General features: G+C 38.9%; 2 protein-coding genes and 2 non-coding genes across 5 annotated transcripts; 1 reads left to right on the top strand and 3 right to left on the bottom strand.

The window, feature by feature from the left end:
• The first annotated feature begins 249 nt into the window (after positions 1 to 249).
• LOC147566035 (protein PIN-LIKES 7-like) lies at positions 250 to 6824 on the top strand. 2 transcript variants are annotated; one of them, XM_086652507.1, is made up of 12 exons: positions 283 to 2134; positions 2558 to 2699; positions 2784 to 3813; positions 4105 to 4184; positions 4456 to 4580; positions 4677 to 4798; positions 5043 to 5270; positions 5405 to 5524; positions 5637 to 5737; positions 5963 to 6015; positions 6101 to 6286; positions 6390 to 6824. In XM_086652507.1, the coding sequence occupies exons 3-12, from the start codon at positions 3679 to 3681 to the stop codon at positions 6512 to 6514; spliced, it is 1275 nt and encodes a 424-aa protein (XP_086508633.1). In that variant the 5' UTR covers positions 283 to 2134; positions 2558 to 2699; positions 2784 to 3678; the 3' UTR covers positions 6515 to 6824. The 2 variants fall into 2 exon arrangements, with proteins under 2 accessions (XP_086508632.1, XP_086508633.1); XM_086652506.1 differs by lacking the exon at positions 2558 to 2699 and having other exon boundaries at positions 250 to 353; positions 3594 to 3813.
• Positions 1234 to 1388, bottom strand: LOC147566036 (U4 spliceosomal RNA). Its single transcript, XR_015231591.1, has one exon. It is a non-coding gene; the product is annotated as a U4 spliceosomal RNA (small nuclear RNA).
• Positions 6825 to 7059: 235 nt separating the features above from the next.
• On the bottom strand, positions 7060 to 7214 carry LOC147566034 (U4 spliceosomal RNA). Its single transcript, XR_015231590.1, has one exon. It is a non-coding gene; the product is annotated as a U4 spliceosomal RNA (small nuclear RNA).
• Positions 7215 to 8222: 1008 nt separating this feature from the next.
• Positions 8223 to 8870, bottom strand: LOC147566033 (uncharacterized). The gene has a single exon (XM_086653196.1). It carries the CDS (start codon positions 8868 to 8870, stop codon positions 8223 to 8225), a length of 648 nt encoding a protein of 215 aa, XP_086509322.1.
• Positions 8871 to 23511: the final 14641 nt, after the last annotated feature.

Below are 23511 nucleotides of genomic sequence, written 5' to 3'. Positions count from 1 at the left end.
TATTCTAACAGATTTCAAATAGGAAATACAAAAAAAAAACACCTAATAGTACTAATGTGCAAATTCCAAAGATTTGAACCCAAGAAACAAGGTTATAATAATGTGAAGGTGGGGACTAGGGATTTTAATTTGGAAAAGACCAGATGCCTAACGTGTAATAATGAGAATAATAGAAGACAGAAGGAAGGGCAAAATGGTCAATCCAAAATAAGTATTAACAATAATAAAGCTCACTGTTTCTTCCTTCCTATAAATACTCTCAATAAAGCTTTGGTTTTAAACGTATCAGAAGAAACTCTGACACCAATTTCTCCATTCTTAGCTTCTGTTTTGTAGTTCAAACCTGGTTGCAGGTAATTAATTTGATTCTCTCTCTTCTCTCTCAACCATTACTAGAATTTATAATTGTATTAAGTCGATTGCCTTTTCTTCCTTGTTTGCCTTCTCTTTTCTTGTTTTGTGCTCTGCTAAATTGATATCAAGTACTTAGTTAGGATTTAAGTATTAATTTAAATTAAACTCTCGGCTAATTATTTTTGTAATTTGAGTAAATACTCTGATTTTTCTATGTTTAAAGAAACTAACATGCTTTTCTCTATCTCGGTCCAATTTGATATTCTTAGCTATAGTATTGGTTTTGATAATTCGATATACAATAATAGGTTTTTTTACTTTTTAGAATACAATTTCTGATTTATTCTCGTGTACCTAACACTATTTTAGACTAAGATATATATATATCTAATGACTGTATTGTGCATTCAAACGACAAAAGAAAATTCAAGCGCTTGTATTTAGATTAAAGACTAATGACTTTCTACACGATATATCTCAGATTAGTGAATAACAACCCCATAATAAACTTAGGATAAGTATGTACGCCATTAATCACAAATCTTTGGAAGGGGTTTTGGCCACCAGTCTTACAATATTAAAGATGTTATATTTGTAGTTAATATATTATACGGTAAGATTGTTATAATCAAATTTGTTGAAAAGGAGAAAAGTGAAAATAGTTATGGAACCTCCCAACACTGGGGAGTGGGCAGATGTTGGAGACCAAGACCCACCTCCAAGGAGACAGATAATATGTCCTGTCAATTACCTAGCCTTATCATCACCCTTTGACTCTTATGCATCCAACTATAGTGGATTAACGGCTAAGGTGACCTGCCAAGATAGTAAGAAATAAAGCAATTTGAGGAAAAATATTTTAAATTTTAGAATTTGTAGGGCTTTACCCTTGTTTAGAGGGAGCCCTTCCAGAAATTCTCGACAGCTACCCTAAAAGGGAGCCGAGGAGGGGGTTTGGAAATAGTTTTCAACCAGCAATTGACGCGCCTCGGTTAATACCTCACTAGCTGCGTCATTGCCCCAAGCGCAAAGATACTTTCATACTCAACTTTCTTGTTCATTTATACTCGCATTTTTCTTTTTCTTTTTTCTCTCTTACGATGTGGGACTATTTTAAACCTTAAAACTTAGTGATTTTAGTTATAGAGTTCTTACCCGATCCCATTTTATTTTGTTAATACTTTCGAAGAAACCAAACAATCATGTTAGTGTGGAAGCTATGGTTTCCTAGCAATTATGCCATATATACAAACGATATGAACTTTTGATCAAGTCAATGTCGACTTTAGGAATTAGAATCGTGGTCTTCAATGAAGATGTCAGGTTAACTCTAACCCCGATTACACCTTGGTTAAAAATATTAGAACGAGGGTGCAATAACATATGGTCTCTAAGAATTGTCGTCTCAACGAAATATTGGGAACTAACGGTTGGACAGTTCTGGATAACGATTTTAATACACATTACACCTTGGGAATCCATAAGAAGACAGAAACATTTGGTTAATGATATTGAATTTAGTATGACATTGATCGTTGTCGTTTCATGAATAATATTGAAGTAGTCAAATTGACAATGACATACAATTAATTTTTTCGGATCTATTTAATAAATGTTAACACACCTATAAAATGCAAACTAACTTTTAATGCACGGGCAACACTGACCCAACCGAGGCACTGGCCCTACGTGTCACCCGTTCTTAGACCTATAAATATAACTCGGTAATTTGGATAAAAGTAGTCAAATGTGAAAGTATTATGCAAAATCATAAAATTGTGCTTCCGTTTTTTTATAAAAATACAAATTTTGGATTTCTAGTCCAAAAATCTACCCCTAAACACACATTTAGTCCACCCTAATATTAATATAAGATTTTAAGCCAAAATAATGATTATAATGGATATTTAGTCCAACTTAGTTAAAGTATGTTTATATGTCAAGATTAAAGTGTTTTTCTGTTTATTGATTCTTGTTTTGTTTCATAAATTACCTGTTATTTATTGTTAAAGTTTCATACTTTATTTCATTTTTTTCATACTTTATTTCATTTTTTTTATATGTGTTATACATAACACATTATGTATCAACAATGTTTCTTCAAAACGGAAAAAGACTAAAAATCTATTTTTTTAGAAGATTGAACCTTAAACCCTTTTTGAACTTTATTTTGAACTTAAAACCCATGGACCCTAAAAAAAAGTGGGGTTTTCAAGTTCACAGTTAGCTGCAGTTTTTAGTGGATTTCAAGTTGAGAGTTAGATGTAATTTTTTTTAACCAGACCCTAAAGTTTTTAGTAAAGTACTTCCAATAAGCTAAAAACTATCTTTCAAACTTATTTTGAGCTTAACAAAAGGGGGCTTTACCACTCACTCTTTCCCATTCTTCCCAAAAATAAAACTCACCAAGGAGCAATCATGACTAATAGTCCTGGGCTTTCCAAATTTCTCTTCTTAACCACTATACTACCTACATCAAACTTTTCTCTTAGCCAGATTATCTCTTAAATACATAGTTCCAAGACATACAGAGAATGACAAAAGAAGAAAGTATGCGTGATAGACGATATACACATCATTTACGTGTAGATAAGGTGTATATATAGACTAAAAATAGCACAAAAGATCTGGAACGGGACCGCCTCTTTACATCTTACGTAAGCACACTCGTCTTCCTTTATAAAAGAAGACTAAATTTGAAGTTTCTTTTTCTTGGAAGAGTGTGGAGATGGCTAAAATGTAGAACAACTAGTCATTGGGTTTTGGCTTAATCCATCGATTAAATACGAAAAAGCAAGTGACAACCTATGTTATTAATTTGTAATTACATGATTAAATCAACAAACAAAGCCTAACATTGACTATTAATAGTTATTTCATTGTATACATATCTCTACCTTATACAATAAGAAACCAAATTTAAGTCGAACTCCCCATCCTTGTTCAATGTTTCTCTTCGATTTAGTCCAGCCTGCCATAAAAGAAAAGAATATTCTAATTGTTTTAGCAAAAAAATTTAAGATCACATATTGTTGAGATTTGATGTTGTAGTTCGAAAAAACAATTATTAATTGGAGAAGTTTTGATTTCAATCCCACTAAAAGTTGATTAGGATCAAGACGGTCGTCTTTATCGAAGAACATGTATATATCTTAGTAATCTATATCTTTATATATACATATACTTTTTCATATGCAATAGTTACACTACTAACATACCCTTCTTTTTTAACTTCTCAGGAGTTCCTTCATCTTCTACCAGAGTTTTATACATAAAATTTAGGTAGTGAAAGAGAGAGAGAAAAGAAAAAAGAGATAATAAAAGATGGGTTTCTTTACTCTGCTAGAGGTGGCTACCATGCCAGTGTTGCAGGTCTTGATCATTAGTATCCTTGGTGCTTTCATGGCAACTGACTACTGTAATCTTCTCAGTGCCGATGCTCGTCGACAACTCAACAAGGTACATACATGGGCTTAAGTTATGAGCCTGCATATTGTGAGAATAGTCCTACATGGACAACAAAAGCCTTTGTATTGGTTTTTAACATAAAGTTCCAAATTTTATACTCTTGGCCACCAAACTTGTTGTCTAAGCAGTACTATTCTAACACATATTTGTAGCTACAAATCTCCTCACGAATAATACCTTAAAAGCTTGAAATTGTTTTACAAAACATCGATCTGGGGGGGCTAGTTCTAGTTGATGTTTTTTTTTTGGCTTAGAATCTTTTGTTTTATTGTTTAAATGCAGATTGTGTTTGTAGTCTTCACTCCATCCCTCATGTTTGCTAGTCTTGCCAAAACTGTTACACTGGGAGAGATCATCTCATGGTAAACAATACTCTTCGATTCTAATATATATGGAAGGGGTTTGAAAAGCGTTCACACGTGAGATAGTTAAGACCTTATACGAGTAATTTTATGTGTTCCGGAAAGCTAAGATAGTAATATATAATCCCCAAAAAAAAAAAAACAGGCCTTGCATCATACCAATATAGGTTCACAAACAAGGTGTAAGATCAAACGAAGTATAGGAAAGAAAAAATAAAGAATTCACCACTAATTCCTTGTTTCTTGAATTGGCTTGATCATATCTTTTCAGGTGGTTTATGCCTGTCAACATTGGGTTAACATTTTTATTTGGGGGAATTCTTGGATGGATACTTGTAAAGATACTAAAACCACAGCCTTACCTTGAAGGCCTTGTCATTGCTTCATGTTCTGCTGGTCTCTTTCTCTTTCCCTTCTAACTCGATTTCGACATTAATTTGAAGCGGTTTCGAGGTTTAAATATCTTGAATTCTTCCTATCTTATTTGAACAGGAAACTTAGGAAACCTTTTATTGATAGTCGTCCCTGCAATGTGCAACCAAGAAGGTAGCCCATTCCGAGGCGCTCCCAATTGTAGCGCTCTTGGACTCTCGTACGCTTCCTTCTCCATGGCGGTAAACGAATCTCACACCCGCCTTTTACATATACTTTCTTCCATTAAAATGTGAACATCAAGTCAACGTATATAGCACAAAAACGGGTTTGTTTTTAAACGAGAACATCTATTATTTTGAGACCCACACCCACAAAAAATTTCACATTGGATAACTAGTCTTCTATTTGTTTTGTGTATTGAGGCTCGTGGAGCTATTGTTTTGGAAAAATGGAACCCATTAGTTTTTTTTTCCTTTTATGCAGCTTGGGGGGTTCTTCATTTGGTCTCACACCTATTACCTTATCCGTACTTCCGGTATAACCTATAAAGCAATGCAAATGGCTCAAAAGTCAGCTTTGAAAGTACCCAACAAGGATTTAGACGCGAATGGCGAAACTAAGCTTCTCATGGGAGAAGAGGAAGAAGAAGACCAAGTTGCTGTACTTGTTTCATCAACAGAACATGACAATGAAGAGAACGATATCTTTACTGTAAGTACCTCAGCCTTCAACCGTGACCTTTATGTGATGATATCAGGTTTTTCGTATCGAAAAATAAAACACACCTATTAGGTTGAGTGGTTCAATTGAAAGCTAATGTTTTCCAAATTTTCCAATTTGATCAGATTGTGCCACAAGCATCGACAGGGAAGCTCAGCGACGGAAAGCAGACTTCATGGGACAAAATATCAGGAGTTCTTTACCAAATTGTCGATGAACTATTAGCTCCTCCGACCATCGGTTCGGTAAGAGTTCTCCAAGAAACTCATGCTTATATCATATATCTCCATAGAAGTTTTCATTGTCTATCATTTTGTACTCAAACTAATTCATGAAGCGGAACCTTATATATTACAGATTTTAGGGTTCACATTTGGGGCAGTACCATGGCTAAAACATCTCATCATTGGTGAGAGTGCTCCATTGAGAGTCATCCAAGATTCTGTCCAATTACTAGGGTATGTATATTTGGGCATTCTTTCATTTATTTTACCTTTCCAAGACAAGGAATCAAATTTCGAGCAATATTTTGCTACGCATGTAAATGTAAATATTTCGGTCATTTCGGCCAGAAAATTTCGAAATTTAATCCGTGATTAGGTGTTGTTAAGAGTCCAAGGTGTCATTTTGATTCAATTTTCATCTATTCGAAGCTAAAAAGATAAATTTTCTTGTGTGTGAAGGGATGGAACAATACCTTGCATTACTCTCATCCTGGGAGGCAACCTTACCCAAGGTAAAAAAAGAAAATCTACCCCATATTTGCACCACCTATATGAGTTTGTACTTAGCTAGTTATTGATGCTCTATTCTTTTGATAGGTTTACGTTCGGCGAGGTTGAAGGCTTCGGTTATTATTGGGGTAATTATTGTAAGGTTTGTCATACTACCGGTGATTGGTATCGGTGTCGTTATGTTAGCCGGAAGATTTGGTTTCCTACCAGCGGACCCATTGTTCCGATTTGTACTTATGGTCCAATTTACCCTTCCACCAGCAATGAACATAGGTAAACAACATTTTCTTCTTTTGATATCGGCATACATTTTTCTATTATTCAACACATAGTTATACTCATTATCTGTCTATTTACGAAACGATATAATTTATAGGTACCATGACTCAATTGTTTGATGTTGGACAAGAAGAGTGCTCCATTCTCTTCTTATGGACATATTTGGTTGCATCTTTGGCTCTTACAGTGTGGTGTACCATCTACATGACTCTTCTCTCTTAAACGTTTTCGACCTAGAGACTTTCGACATGCTCAAGGCATATATCGTGATCGTCCTCGTCAAAATTTGTCAAGTTGATCTTAATTTCTACACAAAAAAATAGATCGATTTATTATATTGAAATATTTCATGGGTTATTGGTATAAGGTTTGTAGTTCTCATTTGTAGTACCCTATGTACAAGTGTATGATAGCAATAGAGAAATGAGTTATTTAATTAGTTGGTATTTTGAGTTCTAGTCTTCTCAATCAACATTTGTTATTGTACTACTATTTTGAGTTTTGAAGTAAGATTGAGAATCAAAATTTCTTCCCTTCTCTCTCACCAATCACTAACTACTATACCTGCCAAATTTCATCAAATATGAATTAACTCTATTTAGTCCCACGTTTGATAAACAACAATCTCGCCCCAAAATTTATCAAATATGAATTAACTCTATTTAGTCCCACGTTTGATAAACAACAATCTCACCCCAAAATTTCCCAACGGGATTAGAAGGCCGATGATTCCAAAGTTCAAAGTTTTGAAAGATTAGAGTTTGTAGGGCTTTACCCTTGTTTAGAGGGAGCCCTTCCAGAAATTCTCGACGGCTACCCTAAAAGGGAGCCGAGGAGGGGGTTTGGAAATAGTTTTCAACCAGCAATTGACGCGCCTCGGTTAATACCTCACTAGCTGCGTCATTGCCCCAAGCGCAAAGATGCCTATATCTTCATACTGTTTTCTTTATTTGTAATCACAATTGTTTCTCTTTTTTGTCCTTCTCTTTCGATGTGGGATTTTGTTTTTCATCTAAAGATGAACTTTGGAAGAATGAGTGATTCCCTATTGTATTTGTAGGTGAGTGGAAACTTGGCCAACTATTTGTTTTAATCTAATTTGATTCGACAAATTTCTTTGGCTTTCTACTCCAGCCTGTTTTATGTCGAACTCCAGCCTAGATGTAGCCTCATACCCCAACTCCCAGTAGCCGTAGCTAGGTCATTGGGTCGGACTGAAGGCATTGTTTCACAATCATTTGGTCCTTCTTTTAGTGTTATGAAGTTTATTTTGCTAGTAGTTTCTAGTGTGGATTTTGTGAGTAATTTTCGAGTCTAATGGCTCTGACCAAGAAGCCAAGAAGGTACACTTTAACATCATCGTTTGAAAGGTACCATCCCCGTCATGATCCATTTTAAAGTATTGTTATTATGAATTTCTAGTGTATTGGATATGTTTCAGTTGCCACGTGAAAATTATCTCGACTCTAATTTCTTCATTAAAAGATTCAAAATCGAATGCTTTTCTTCTTTTATTGAGAGGATTTCTTCTAAAAAATGAAAAGTAGGACAGACTTTTGCTCGAGGCTAGTAAAATAGAAATGATCATCTCTTCTTTATCAGCTACGCCTCGATACCACTTCTCTTGTTTGCCTTTTGGAAAATGTCCGGGGCATCGAAAAAGTGGGCATGAATTTTAATCAGGCTGTTGGATTCACACCACTTTCTCTCTTTTGGCGAACCAGAATAATTGTCAGTCGTTGGATCTCAATTCACGACAAGATTTTCGGTTTTCCTATCACCATTGTCGCCTTTTATAATTACCTCGGGATTATAAACTTGGTGATAATATTTTTTTGAAGAAAAGGTATAAATTAGAGATTACACATAAGACTTGTACACCTTTTTTTTTTTTTTTTTGAAGTAAACACAAAAATAAGACAAAAACGAATTACAATCCCAAATCCGACTTCATCGCCTCTTTAGAGTTCCATGTTCTCCTTTCTTTAGCTATCCGTCCCCACTTAGCGAATTGATCCGCTTGGGTATCGGTCGTCCTCGGACCGTATTGGAACTGGAGTTGCTCGAAGTTCCTGCTTAGGGATTTTATTTCTTCCATGTAGTTCTTCGATTGCCAATTTATATCATTGTGTTGATCCCTAAGATAATTGATGAGGTTGCAATTGTCACTTTCAATTTGGAGATGGGAAATTTTGAGCTCAGACGCCCATTTGATTGCCTCAAGAATCGCAATACCTTCACACTCCTCAGCTGTTTGACCTCTGATGGAGTCCGCCATCGCTATTATGAAGTCTCCACAGTCATCATGAATAATACCCCCAATACCGGCTGGTTCAGCATAATTGATGAACGAGGCATCGACGTTGATCTTGAGAAACGGAGGATCCGGAGGTTGCCACCTTGGTTTGTTGGCTTTCTTTTTCCGAGGCTTAGATACCGGTATGCTGGTGTCGTAGCACTGAATCCTGCGAATGGTTTGTAAAGGTGTGATATCAATCTTTCCGAGGCTTTTCTCGCATCTCGCTTTCCATATGAACCACATTATTTCAGCCATCATTGCCATGCATGCTTCCTCCATAGTTTGCCAAAAAACAATCCAATCCACCACCGTAGTAAAGTTACTCGTTCTGATATTGAAGTGGAGCCATATAGCACAAGCATAGTGACAATGCATAAGAATATGCGAAATAGATTCATTATCCGTACAAAAAGAGCACATGTAGTTATTACCGATGAATTTACCGATTTTTTCCCGAACCGGAAGGCTGTTAGTACAACATTTCCAAAGGAATAGTTTTATCCGTGGGATGGTTTGAATATTCCAAATGAAGTTCCAGTTCATAAGTTCAGCATTAGTGCCTCTCATTCGTAAATGAAAATACATAGATTTCATAGTAAATTTGCCCGATTTAGTTAAAGTCCATATCATGGTGTCGTCTGCATGGGGATGAATATTGATACTAAGAATAGTTTTTCTTATGTCCTCGTTAAAATAAACTTCTATCAAGTCTGTATTCCAGTTGTTATTCAAAATCAAGTTCGACATTGAATCAAAAGGACAATTGTTAAAATTCATGATCGGGGGTCTATGGTTAGGAATCCAATAGTCATTCCAAATATTCACATTAGTACCCTTGTTGACATCCCAAAAAATAAGATTATTAATTTCTCTAATAGGATCGGCCAGAGATTTCCACACCCAGGAGTGGTGTTGTTTGGGTTTAGACGGTTTACCAGATTTAGGGAAATATTTAGCTTTGAGAAGCTGAGCCCAAGGAGTGTTCGGGAATTTGAGAAGACGCCAACTTAGTTTACCAAGGAAAGCTTCATTATCAAGGTGGGGGAGCCGAAGACCCAACCCACCAAACCGGCGCGGGTTGCATATTTCGACCAGTGGATAGTATGAATCGATTTGCTTTTTCCCCACCAAAAAGACCGTTGCATAGTCTCAATGCGATTGCTGACACCTTTGGGTATGGCGAAGCATTGCATCTGGTATCGGGGAACGGCCGCCGCCACAGACGAAATCACTACGGCGCGACCAGCTTGAGAGAGAAGGTTATACTGCCATTTGGAAAGTTTATTTTGAATTTGGTCAACTGATGTGGCGTTAAAATGCCACATTTGGATCACTTAACTTTGATGAGTTAGTTTTTTTCGTGTTTTATTTCTAATTATTTATAAGTTTTTCTTGGTAGGTACCTTATTTGGAGTTTGACGCTTCATTCGGAATAAAAAAGAACATTTATCAGATTTTATCTCATGTGGAAGAGACCGGAAGGAAAGAGAGACCAGGGGTATTTTGGTAATTTTGGCAGAGATCAGAGGTTAAGTGGCAAGTGGAGTCGATGGTGAATCCGGCGACGAAAACAGAAGTCGAATCAGAGTTCGGACGGAAAAGTTATGGAAGAAGGAAGTTGAGGGTCATTTTCGTCTTTCTGAAAATTAGAGGAAGTAGAGACAAGTTAAAGGCACCCCTTGGTTACTTAATGGAGCCCAAAATCCAAGGCCCAAAAGCCCAAGGAAGAAGACCAAAGGAGAAGTTTATGGGCACCCCTCTTTATAAGCCCTAAGTCAAAGATTGTTTTACCAAGTCAAGGGTTTGTAGTTGGGCTTGGGGGTCCATGAGGAAAGAAAGAAATCTGATTGAGTTAATTCCTATATGGCCCCCTACTTTGTGACCAGCTTCCTTTATGGCCCCCAAATTTCTGTAAATTCAAATATGGCCCCCTATTTTCATGGAAATGTCATAACTACCCTTCCCATTAATATATTTTCAAAATAAAATTAAAAACAAAAACCTAAATTCCACCTCACTTCCCTCTCCACCACTCATCTCTCTCCACGTCACCTCTCTCTCTCTCTCCAAGTCAGCACTCTCATGAAGGTCGCCGGCCGGAAAATTTTCCGGCCGGCGACCTTAAAATTAAAAAAAAAAAAAAAAAGTTTTTTTTTTTTCACTCACCTCTCTCTCTCTCCAATCAGCACTCTCATGAAGGTCGCCGGCCGGAAAATTTTCCGGCCGGCGACCTTCATACTTAAAAAAAAAAAAAAAAAAATTTTTTTTTTAAACTCATCTCTCTCTCTCTAAAAATTCCGGCGAAGGGGGTTTCCCTTCGCCGGAATCTGGTCTGTTGAAGAACAGACCGATCTGGTCTGTTCTTCAACAGACCTGGTCTGTTCTTCAACAGAACAGAGGTCTGTTCTTCAACAAAACAGAGGTATGTTCTGTTGAAGAACAGACCGGTCTGTTCTTCAACAGAACAGACCAGGTCTGTTGAAGAACAGACCAGATAGGTCTGTTCTTCAACAGACCGAACTGGTCTGTTGAAGAACAGGCCGATCTGGTCTGTTCTTCAACAGACCAGATTCCGGCGAAGGGAAACCCCCTTCGCCGGAATTTTTAGAGAGAGAGAGATGAGTGAAATTTTTTTTTTTTTTTTTTAAGTATGAAGGTCGCCGGCCGGAAAATTTTCCGGCCGGCGACCTTCATGAGAGTGCTGATTGGAGAGAGAGAGAGGTGAGTGAAAAAAAAAAAAAACTTTTTTTTTTTTTTTTTAGTTTGAAGGTCGCCGGCCGGAAAATTTTCCGGCCGGCGACCTTCATTAGAGTGCTGACTTGGAGAGAGAGGTGACGTGGAGAGAGATGAGTGGTGGAGAGGGAAGTGAGGTGGAATTTAGGTTTTTGTTTTTAATTTTATTTTGAAAATATATTAATGGGAAGGGTAGTTATGACATTTCCATGAAAATAGGGGGCCATATTTGAATTTACAGAAATTTGGGGGCCATAAAGGAAGCTGGTCACAAAGTAGGGGGCCATATAGGAATTAACTCAATCTGATTAGGGGACTTCATCTTCCACAATTAGAAATTAGGGTTTGAGAAAGGAGAGAAGAGTTTAGAAAGGAGAGAAGAGGACTAGTGCCGGCCATAGCTTGGCCGGCACAACAAAGTCGCCGGAAAGAGAACACGGGAGAGAGAGGAGGAAGCACGGGTAACAGCAACTTAGCAGCTCGGGTTCTCCATCAGAGGCAACAAGAACAGCAGCTCCACTCGCCATTCTTGGTTGCTGCAATAAAGAACAGCTCGGGTGAAGGAACAAATTGTTAGGGATCAGCTCGGGACAGCCATTGACGGCACGGGACGAAGCTCGGACAGAACCAACTCGGGACGGCAACATCAGCTCGGGACGGGACAGAGAAGTAACAGATCGGTTACTTCAACAAAAAGCTTGGCCGAAATTCATAGATTCTGGCCGGTTATATTTCGAGTAGTTCCGGTCACTCTTTTGATCGGAAATTATAGGAGTTTAACATTATAACCTCTTGTCTTGATGTTCCTTGTGTTTGATTGAACTTTTAAGCTAAAAATCTTAGAGAGAGAAAGCTTGCTCAAGCTTTAATGGTGGTTTGATTCAAAGGAAGAAGATGACTCTGCTGTTATGGGGAACTTGGTTTCTGTTACGGGGAGTCAATATTTGCACTGTTAAGGGGACTCCTACATTCTGCTAGGGGGAGATCGGCTGACCTAACCACATATATTTTCCGATGCTTCTAGCTTCGTGCCTCATCGAAATAGGGAGATTTTCACCTTAACTCATGTCTTTCTTTATTTTCTTCTCGTTTATTATGTGCTCCACCATGTCTAGCTAGCTTTTGTAGTCGGATACTCGTGATACATGTTTTGATGTGACAAGAGTTTTATTGCTTTTAATGATAAAATCTTCCGGATTTTTAGACCGTTCATGGACTGGAATCTGAGTTAAACCAAGAGTTCGTTGACCCATCCAAGTAAATGGGTGAAGTTAACTAACTTTTTATGCTTATAGATCATTAGTACTAGTCACTATCGACTTTGTGGATCGAAGTATCCTCCTCATTCGATTCTTGCTCGACCATTTTTCCCGAATCACTCTCACCTCTCACTTTTAGATTAGATCGTTTTATTTGTTTATTTATTATAAACCAATCAAAACCCCAATTATCATCTTTTCATTTTAGTCTGAGTTAGTGGTTGACACCTAGACCGGTGGGCTAGACTTTCTCGATATTCCTATTACCTTCCTATCTTCGTGGATCGATCCCGGTCTTACTGGGTTATTACTTGACGCCCGTATACTTGCGGGTTGAGACCTATTTAGGGTAACCTTTTAGGCCCATCATCAACCAAAGAGGAGAAAGCTAGTTTCATCTGGGCATCAATAAAGAGCTTGGTACCCAAGTATTTGTCGAGAGAGGACGCTTGATGAACTTTAAGGGATTTGATGATTATACGTTTAAACTTAGGGTGGGTGTTTTTGGTGAAGAAAATAGTTGATTTGTTGTAGTTTATAATTTGGCCGGATTCCTGACCGAAAGAATTGAGAATGTTGAGAAGGGTAGTGATATTGTCAAGAGTGTTACGACCAAAGATGATGCAATCGTCGGCAAAGAGAAGGTGTTTGATGGTAAAGGAGGATCTGGGGATGGAGAACCCGGTAAAATTGAAGGGGTTGTCTGGTGACTCAAGAAGTCTACTAAGACCTTCCATGGCCAAAGTAAAAAGGAAAGGCGAGAGCGGATCTCCTTGCCGTAATCCCCGAGAGACATTGAAAGAATTACCCGGGCGGCCATTAATTAAAACTGCCATCGAGGAGGTAGAAATGCACGAGTGAATCATCTTAACCCAATGTTGATTATAGCCTAGCTTGAACATGATATTCTCGAGGTAGGACCATTCGACCCGATCAAAGGCTTTCGACATGTCCAGTTTCAGAGCAAAAAAGCTTTTAGACCCTCGTTTGATTTTGAAAGAGTGAGCCACTTCTTGGCTGATGATAATATTATCGGTAATCTGCCTACCTGGAACATAAGCTGCTTGGAAAGGCGAGATGATACCAGACAACGTAGTTTTCAAACGGTTAGCCAGGATTTTGGTAATGATTTTATATGTGGTGTTCAAGAGACTAATAGGTCTGAAGTCAGAAGTGGATTGAGGGGATTTGGACTTGGGCAGGAGACAGATATGAGTATGATTGGTGCCAGGAGGAAGAAAAGCGGATTGGAAGAAGTTAGAGACCATCTGAATAATATCATTTTTGATAGTGTCCCAGTTAGTCTGGTAGAAGAAGGGAGGAAAGCCATCTGGACCAGGGGCAGCTTCCGGTTTGAGGGAAAAAGTAGCATTGCGGATCTCATCTTCATTAGGAGTATTGAGAAGGGTCAGATTCTGGATGTCAGTGATTTGGGGTTGGAAAAGATTATGAATGTTGCCCAAGTCCCCAGTCATATTAGAGCTTGAAATGTTTTTCAGGTTGTTGGAGAAGAGTTGGGAGATATCAGTAGGATCATCGCACCAGGAGCCATCCTCTCTCTTAATCATGGTGATTTGATTTTTCTGATTCCGAGTGATCGCCTTGGCGTGAAAGAATTTAGTATTACGATCTCCCAATTGTATATGAGCCACCCTAGATTTTTCCTTCCAGATACTTTCCTGTTGGTTATAAGCCTCTTCAAGCTGATTCATAAGTTTGAGTAAAGATTCAGAGTTTTGAGTGAGTTGGATAGCAGAGGTGAGAGATTTGATCTGTTGCTCAATGTGTCCAAACACAGTTTTATTCCACTTAGAAAGCTTGATGGCCAGAAAGTTAAGTTTCTGTTGAATAAGATGGGAGAAGCGGGGCCAGTTGTCAAGAATAAAGGAACTGCACTCCGGGTGGGACATCCAAGTTCTGATAAATTTGAAAGGTTTGCCGCCTTTGGGTTTGAGTGGATTGGTAGAAAGGAGAATAGGTAGATGATCCGAGCCAACTCCGTGAAGGTGCTGAACTCTCGAGTGAGGGTAAGTCGACATCCAAGCCATATTAGATAAAGCTCGATCAAGGCGCTCTTGGATCAGATTACCATTAAATTGACGATTAGACCATGTGAAAGTAGGCCCATTAAAACACAAGTCAAGAAGGCCAAAAGTATTGGTAAAAGACACTATCTTTTTAGCATAGTTGGGAAGAGGTTTCGGGACTCCATTCTTTTCAGCGGGGTGCATAATCGTGTTAAGGTCGCCTATAAGAAGCCACGGGCATTCCGGAGACGGGATAACAGAACTAAGGGTTTCCCGAGGTTTAATACGATCTTTGTTGTGAGGGCACCCATAAAAGCAAGTTACTACTAACTGATCCTGGGATTCTGCTAAAGTAATATTGACGTGAATCATATTGTGGTCAGCATAATTGACCGTAATGTCTATATCCGAATTCCAGAACAAGGCCAAACCCCCACCCTTGTTGACAGACTCAATCGTGGTCTTCTTATAGCTCAAATGAAGGTTAAGAAGTCTGTCTATATTAGTATTCATACATTTAGTCTCGGACAGAAAAATAAGGTCAGGTTTATGCTCTTTGATAAGAGACCACAAGTGCTTACGATTGAGAAAATTACCGCAACCCCTCACATTCCAAGCAAGGATCGACAGATTGTTTAAGGAGGGGGTGTATGTATAACTACTAGGTCGGGAGGCCCAATTTGGCCCGGTCAAAACCCCTAAAGGGTTACTAGCGCTGTGGGCCATCAAGGGGCTGGGGAAACAGAAGGCTAAAACTGCCCGCTGAAGCTAACCCAAAACGAAAACTAAGGGCACCTAAAAGACAAGAAGAAAAAACGAAAATAACCAGCGAAGACTAAAAAGAAACAAACTAGAAGTCACTAGAAAGGAAGAACAACTACAACAAAAGAAAGAAAGTACGGAAAAGCCAAGACACAAGACCGACTTCCAAACTGCTAACACCAATACCTATCGGGTCACCGTCCAACCAGCGGCCGCCCCTGGTACACAGAGCCAGAGAAACAAAAAGAGAGTACCTAAATCACCCCTCTGGGGGTGCCTATAGCTAACCCTCTAGGAGTACACTACAGGCACCACAGACTCAGCTCACAGAAGCATCTACTCTTTCAAGTGTACCAGGGTGCTCAAAAAAGCAAACCAGACCCTACCAACGGAACACACATGCTACAAACAGAAACAAACTAACGAGAAGATGATAGAACTAAAAAACTAAAAACAAGACCAAAAACATAGTAGACTAGGCAGGTGGTATTGAGGCACCATCCTCTCCCTGAGACACTAGGATGTCTAGGCTACGGGAAAGCAGACTAGACTCCTCCAGCAGTTGTTGGGCTTCAAAATTATCCATCAACCTCGATCTAAAGTGAGGGGATTCAAGGGAGTCATCGGAGGAGCTAATGGATTGGTGAGACGAACTAGGTCTGACCCGCTTGCTAGTAGTGGTTGCACGACGAGTAGGGTGGTTTAATTGATGGACAGGAGATGGTGGTGGGGCTCTCAGAAGTGGTTCTTCTGGCAGTGGATTGGTTGGAACTTCTTCAATGTCTTCCATGGGTTCATAGCACGATAATTAAACATTAACTTACCTGTTGTTTCAGTGTAACTTCACTCGTATGGTTGTTTTGTGTTATTCCTATGGGTGTCTCTATTACTCACATTGATGTCATCTATATGATTTAATGGTATTTAATTGGATAAAATTAACCATTTTTTACTTTTCTGTCGAAGTGTTCGTGGATCCCAGATGCTTTGTGGATGGCATGAAACTATGGAAAACTAGGTGTGAATGCATTTTCAAGGTGGTTCCAAATCCTTACACAACTAGTCACATGATACAATGTAGTCCAACTTCTTCAACAACAAAGAAAAAAAGCAATACAGTAATCCAGGTAATCCAACCCATAAAAATCCAGGTCTAAAATCAGAGGAAGTCAAGGGCAAGAAAAAAATCAAAGAACGTGAACGGCTAAAAGAGCATTCACGCAATTCGGTTGAGGAAAAACTGAAAAGTTGCCAGGTACCCCTTTCCAGAAACGCTGCCAAGACAAGAAGACAGCCGAGAAAAAATAACATCTTTGTCATCATCACCTTTCCCCGAGCACAACAGCTGGAAGCAGCACTGGGAACCCTACTTCCTTTTGGACCCTACCCAAATGGGACATGGGGTTACCATGGCCATTATGGAGAAGTCCACTCTTAACTATCTCCATTGTCGGAAAAACATCTTTCAAGCAGGTAGCTAGTATGAAGTCGAACAAGAGGCCTCATCTCGGATCTTCGGTGGAAACAAAAGAAAGGGAAAAAGAGTTGGGAAATAGTGTGAAAGGAAGGATAATTTTTTATCAACTTTTGGTGATGAGAAGTTAAAGAACCAAAGTAGGCTATTTATACTGGAAAGGAGTAGCCAATAGACTTCTTGAAAACAGATGAAGGATCATTAAAAGCGAAGACCAAACACATCTCGGAAACGCTCAAAGGAATAATGACCAAGGAATACACATAGCTCGAGACTGAACAGATTCGATGGGATATCAGCGGGTTTCGAGGAGACACGTGCGACCTCCCACTAACAAGGCACCACGTGTCCACGCATGCTGAAATAACTGTCGTGTACAACAACCCAAAAGATCAACGCCGAAAACGGGTGATCAGAAGATCAAATACGTGACGTCACATAATCACGCATAGAAAGGAAATTAATTGCTTGAGCAGAAGTTGAAACGTGTCTCGGAAAAACAAACCACGCGTCCATCAGTCCAAAACAAACACAACTTGAATCAGTTCTGGCGAATACAATCTTAGAGAGAAGAGGTTTTACCATCAGCAGTCTCTACTAGCTCGGTACAAACCAGCTCAGGAATACGCAGTTCTGGAAAACCAAAAGAAAGATCAAGCTTCACGAAACAGCTCTGGTCCAGGTAAAATCCTTGACTTCAGGGTCTTCAATATTTAAAAAACACGAGTTACTTCTACTCCTCAGTCTCATTACTTTCGACTAAGGAGTGGCGGGACTCATGATGATGGACAAAATGTCCAGACGTTGACTAACGTCTAAAGAGTCAAGATCAGGCCTGAAGTCTACTGGGTCAACCCGGCTTAAAGTAGCAGGAAAACTGAGCCCCTGATGGTCTACCGAATATTCCCTAACCGAAGGTCGGCCAGAAGAAACCAGCCCTGCAAAACGCCCTTGGCACGGACAGATCAGTCCTGGGGTCTTCAAAGGAGTAAAGGGGGTCCGCACAGGTTCGGCCAGTGTCTTACGCCCAGAATTGGGGAGGCAGCAGCGCCAGACGACCTACCGACTTAATCCCGAAACTTCTAGAAAGATCTCAGCCGGTTACACATCTCGAAGTGTTTAAGCCAGTTTGGATTCCAAGTATCTAAGCGAGGAAACTTCTCTTTTAGAGTCTATCACACCGGCAAGATATCTACGGAGAATCCTTGAACTTAAGAACTTTCACTTATCAAAGATCCGGGATAGACTTTGAGAGAAACCCTAGATACTCAAGAGAAGAAACTTCCCCTTCGGTTTGACAACAACCGCCTCACCACCGCCACTTATCACAGTCGGCCTAACATCGCCTATAAAAGGCACCCCATATCGTCCCTCACAGGACGCGATCTCTTTACCCCAAAAAGATCACAAGAAACTCCGAGCTCTCATAACGCGGCCCCCAAAATGATCAATCAATATTCATACCATTACTGCAAAGAGCACCCTGACTGGCTTGAGCGTTGGAGCGGTTTTCGAACCCTTTGCAGGTTCCCCTCCCCCCTCGGGAACAGACGAACAGGAGCAAGGAGCAAGAATTAGGAGCGAGGAGCTGCAATAAAGAGAGGCAGAGCTGGAAGTGATGATGCATAAAATGTCCAGACGTTGACTAACGTCTGAAGAGTCAAAGATCATACCAAAAGTCTCTCGGAACAGCTCGGCTTAAGGCAGCAGGACAACTAAAATCCTTGATGGTCCACCACACATTCCCATAACCGGGAGGTCGGCCAAAAGAAACCAGCTTTGCACAAAATAACCTCGGCATGGATAGATCAACCCTGTGATCTCCAAAGGAATAAGGGGGGTCTCCACAGGTTCGGCCCATATCTTACGCCCAGAACTGGGAAGATATCAGCGTTGCGCAACCTAATGACTTAATCCCAAAACTTCCGGAAAGATCTCAGTCGGTTACACCTCTTGAAGTGTTTAAGCCCGGTTGGACTCCACGTATCTAAAGGAGGAAACTTCTCCTTTAGAGTCTATCACTCCGGCAAGATATCAACGAAGTATCCTTGAAGTTAGGAACTTTCACTTATCAAAGATCCGGGATAGACTCGAAGAGAAACCCTAGATACGCAAAAGAGGTATCTTCTATTACGATCGGGCGGCTACCGCCTCACCACCGCCACTAAGGACAGTCGGCCTAACTTTGCCATAAAAGGCCCCCACATCGTCCTTCAAAGGACACAACCTCTGGAGAACAAACACACCATCTCTTCCAAACATAAGATCTCTTCATACCAGAAGGATCACCTCCAAAACAGAGTTCACACAACTCGCCCCCCAAAAGGATCAATCAATATTCATTCTTTTACTGCAAAGAGCACCCTGACTGTCTTGAGCGTCGGAGCGGTTTTCGAACCCTTTGCAGGTTTTCCCCCCTTCGGGAATAGACGAACATGAGCAAGGGATCAGGAGCTGGAGCGAGGAATCAGGAGCAGAGCAGAGCAGAGAAGCAGAACAGAGGAGCGGAGCAGAATAGAAAAACAAAGCAGAACAGAGGAATATCCCCTCTCTAAACAGAATATACCATCATAACGGAGGTTGTCATGCATCAACTCCCTTTTTATTACATATGAAGCCTGTAAGATAAAATAAAGATGAGAGGGAGAGAAGAGTTGTATTGATAGTTGGATCGATGTCTTAGCTATTACATATGAAGCCTTTATATAGGCTCAAGGAACCAACACTAATAATAGCCCATCCAATGTGGGACTATTTAACATGACTCATATGACACTCTATTCTCTAACACTCCCCCTCAAACCAATGTACTTATCAAGATTGATAAGTGCAATGGTTTGATATAATAAAACTTCACTCATTACATTAACATTTAATAAAAAAAAAAGGCAAAACAACTTTTGTTCTTCTCTTGAATCAATGATGATTTGGCTTCCTCCATAGGCTTCCTCCATAATACTCCCCCTCAAACTTATGGGACTTGCAAGTGTGGAAGACCATGAGTTTGAATAGATTTCCCTTGATGATGCTTCAAATTCTTACTACTAATGTTGGTGTTGCTTTAATGTGTGTGCTTGAGGTAAATAAGATGTAGATTAGTTGTAGTTTTGGCTCACTTGGGCTTTAAACAAGAAAGAAGAAGCATGATAGCTAGGCCCACTTGAGAATGAGAAAGAAAGATGAAAAGAGAGAAAAGCTTAGCCTACTTGGGCTTGAAAGAGAAAAGAGAAAAACATAATAGATTGGCCCACTTGGGCTTGAAAGGGAAATAGTTGAAAGAGAGAAGCTTAAAAGCTTGGCCCTTTTTTTTGGGCTTGAGAGAGAAAAGAAAAGCTTAATAGCTTGGCCCATTTGGGCTTTAAGAAGAAAGATTTGTAAGAAATTTAGAGTGAGAAAAATAAAGTATGAAAATGGATTTTAGAGGCACACTTGAAGACATAACCACACAACAACACACTTAGGTATAGGCACCACAATTACTATGGTCCTTTTTTTTTTGAAAGCACCAAATAGTTCTAGCATAATTCTTGAGAGCACCAGGGAATAGGCCAAACAATTGGAAACTTAGTCAACCGAAATTTTGGAGGCACCCACGTAATTAGAAGTGGAAACCCTAAATCTCCTTCTCCATTCTTTCTTCTTTCTCTGGTTCAAGGACAACCTTCTTCTTCCCTCACTTTCTTTATCTAACAACTCAATAAAGACATGGCTTCATGTTTTAACCAATCTTGCAAAAACCGGTTTTCATGCAATTTCAAACATCTCTTGATCTATTGATTTTTCGAGCTTCGAATCTATGGATTTTCGAGCTTCGAGTATATGAAGTTCGGTTGTAAAACAAAACTGAGTTAATAAGAAATATGAGCATTAAAAGAGTAGTTCAGGAAGTGAAGAAAGAGATGATTTAGGTTGAGGAAAAGAAGTGTGATGTTTAGGTTGAGAAAAAGAGATATAAAAGAGATAAAAAGAGAAGATGAGAGAGATGAAAAGTTAAGAAATAGATGAGACTAAAGAGAGATGAAATCTGAAACCACTTCTATTTGATGATGATAAACAAATACTGTTATGGAAGTAACCCTTTCTAACTCAAGAACAAGAACTATTGAAGAGATCTTTACTTAGAAGTTGATTTTTTTTGTTTTTTTGTATTTTTTTTTAATGGAATGAAGTTGGAGAAGAAATTTGGAAGGGGGTTTTAGAGGGAAAAGGGTTACAGAAATTTAAAGTAGAGAATGAAAGAGAAAGAAGCCAACATGAGTTTGAACATGTTTGATTTTTGATTTTGAGTTGTAAGAAGAAGAAGAACAACAACATTTGGGGAAAATAACTACCAAGAAGAAGAAGATGTTCATGGGTAGAGAATCTATAGATTGATTTTTAGTGGGTTTGAAAAGAAGGCTGCCATGAAAGTTGAACAAATATAGTTGTTTGCTTTATACTCTTTTAGATCTTCATCTCCTACTATTAACAAGTAAGGATAGATAGATCTAAGAGTTAAAGATTGATCTTCAATCCTTCAAACTTTAATGGTGAAACCCATTGTTGAAGACGACTTACATGAAGACTCAAAATCTTTGAAACTTGACTACTAAAAAAAAAATCTAATTTATTTCATAGAAAAAGAAAACTAGATAATATTCGGGCAATACTCCGGCGGACGGTAGCCATTGACGGACTACCGCCGCCGGTTAATCGGAAACCCAAGGATCTAACTCTTTAGAGTTTATAAGCTCTTGATACCATGTAAGATAAAATAAAGATGAGAGGGAGAGAAGAGTTGTATTGATAGTTGGATCGATGTCTTAGCTATTACATATGAAGCCTTTATATAGGCTCAAGGAACCAACACTAATAATAGCCCATCCAATGTGGGACTATTTAACATGACTCATATGACACTCTATTCTCTAACACTTTTTCATGCTGATTTAACCGGGGGCCAATTTCGACATCAGTAGGAAGCACGAACACTAAGCCGAATAACCCCCAACATAACAGAGGAATCATACATAACGGAGGTTGTCATGCATCAACTCCCTTTTTCATGCTGATATAACAGAAGGCCAATTTTTGACATCAGCATTTCTACTTTGGATCTCTTTGTTGTTTCTTCCTCAACTGATTTCATCGTTTTCAGAAGTAAATGACAAAGAAGCTAATAAGGTTTCTTTGAATATCTCTTATGTTTAGTCGGCTTGGTTTTCCAGAGAGATGGCGGGAGAGAAACGGAGGTTGGAAGAGAGGGAGAGGGGAGATTAGGGTTTGAGGAGTCTTATGCCCTAGAGTTTATTCTATTGCTCTTTTCGGAGGTAATTTTAAGAAAATTTGTTTTGTCCAACAAAATAAAAAATAAAAGTGAGGGTATAAATGTCAAAAAAAAAATGATTCAAACATCATAATTGAGATTGGAAAACAAACACGACTTGTAAATAAATTTAGCCAATTCAGATTCAACAAGTTTAGTTAATCAAATTCAGATTCAGACACGAAAAAAAACAACAGGTTAGTATACAGGTCCACGACCGGCCTAACACGTGTGTTTGGTGGTAGAGAGAGAAATAAGAGTAATTTGGCCCATTAGGGTTCCACTTATGTGACACTTAACCCTAAGTCTGTCATCTAAGGTTAGAGCAAGTCAAATAAGTCCCGGTCCCGGGCTCTTAAATTCACCTTTTCATTCAAATTTAAGGGCCCGGGCTCAGACCCTCAAAATCAACTTCAATGGGGAGCGATCCCGGGCCCTTAAATTTGAAGTTTTAATTTCTCATTTTACTTGAATAATTCGATTTAACAATATCGATTACAAACTTAACATTTGATTAAAATTTTAAATCTACGACAATACAACTAAACAACAATAAAAAAGTTATAAATAGCTAAAAAGGGGTGTGGATTACTGCCAAACCAAGCTTCACGCGCCTCCATAAGCAACCGTGCACCATGTTCGTCAAGAGAATTAACATCAATCTTCATTAAGTCTATTCCATATTGTCGGTCCTTCGCTTTTTTATCGGGTTCAAGGAACCTTTTTTGAATTTCTAAAGATTCTTTCATGTGTACCATTTTTTCTTTCCCTTCCTCCATTCTATTTTGCCAATATTCCGGCGGAGCATCACCGGCTACTACTTTGTCTTTAGCGGTAGAATTTGTCGAATTTTCTCCGACTCTTGCATTTGCTTTGGCTTGTTTACGACCTATTGGTCTTTCCTCCGATGGATTGGTATTAGAACCTCTTTTCCCGGATGTTGACTCTCCAGGCATGTCTGCCATCCACTTGTTATGCGACATCAAAACTTTGTAAACATGTTGGAATTTAAACATTTTCCCTTTGTGATTGTTTTTATAAATATCAAGTGTTCTTTGAATCTAAAAAAGATAAAAATTGATTTAAAAGGATATTATGAAATCAAAAGATAAAAATATATAGATTACAAGTAAGAAAAATTATCCGGTCATAGTCGTTCTCTCCGCTTTTTGGAACTTTATTTACTATCCTCAAAGTAGAAATGAAACTTTGACACTCGGTATTTATGTCACTGAAACGAGATTTACAACTCTTTTTCATGCGTTGAGAGTTTGTAAGTTCATTAAATTCATCGCTTACTTTTTGCCAAAACATAGTAGATTTTTGGCAACTTCCGACAACCGCATCAAATGTGAATTTC

Source organism: Eschscholzia californica, unplaced genomic scaffold (assembly GCF_041429995.1).
Source record: "Eschscholzia californica isolate CP2 unplaced genomic scaffold, dmEscCali1.0.p SCAF_1, whole genome shotgun sequence".
NCBI lineage: Eukaryota > Viridiplantae > Streptophyta > Magnoliopsida > Ranunculales > Papaveraceae > Eschscholzia > Eschscholzia californica.
This window is presented reverse-complemented; position numbering and strand designations above follow the sequence as displayed.

Coding starts and splice junctions, on each gene's coding strand:
- LOC147566035 (XM_086652506.1), top strand. CDS start 3,679: ATGGGTTTCTTTACTCTGCTAGAGGTGGCTACCATGCCAGTGTTGCAG. Junction 6,016..6,100: donor GGGAGGCAACCTTACCCAAG/GTAAAAAAAGAA, acceptor TTCTTTTGATAG/GTTTACGTTCGGCGAGGTTG. Junction 6,287..6,389: donor TCCACCAGCAATGAACATAG/GTAAACAACATT, acceptor TATAATTTATAG/GTACCATGACTCAATTGTTT.
- LOC147566033 (XM_086653196.1), bottom strand. CDS start 8,870: ATGGAGGAAGCATGCATGGCAATGATGGCTGAAATAATGTGGTTCATA.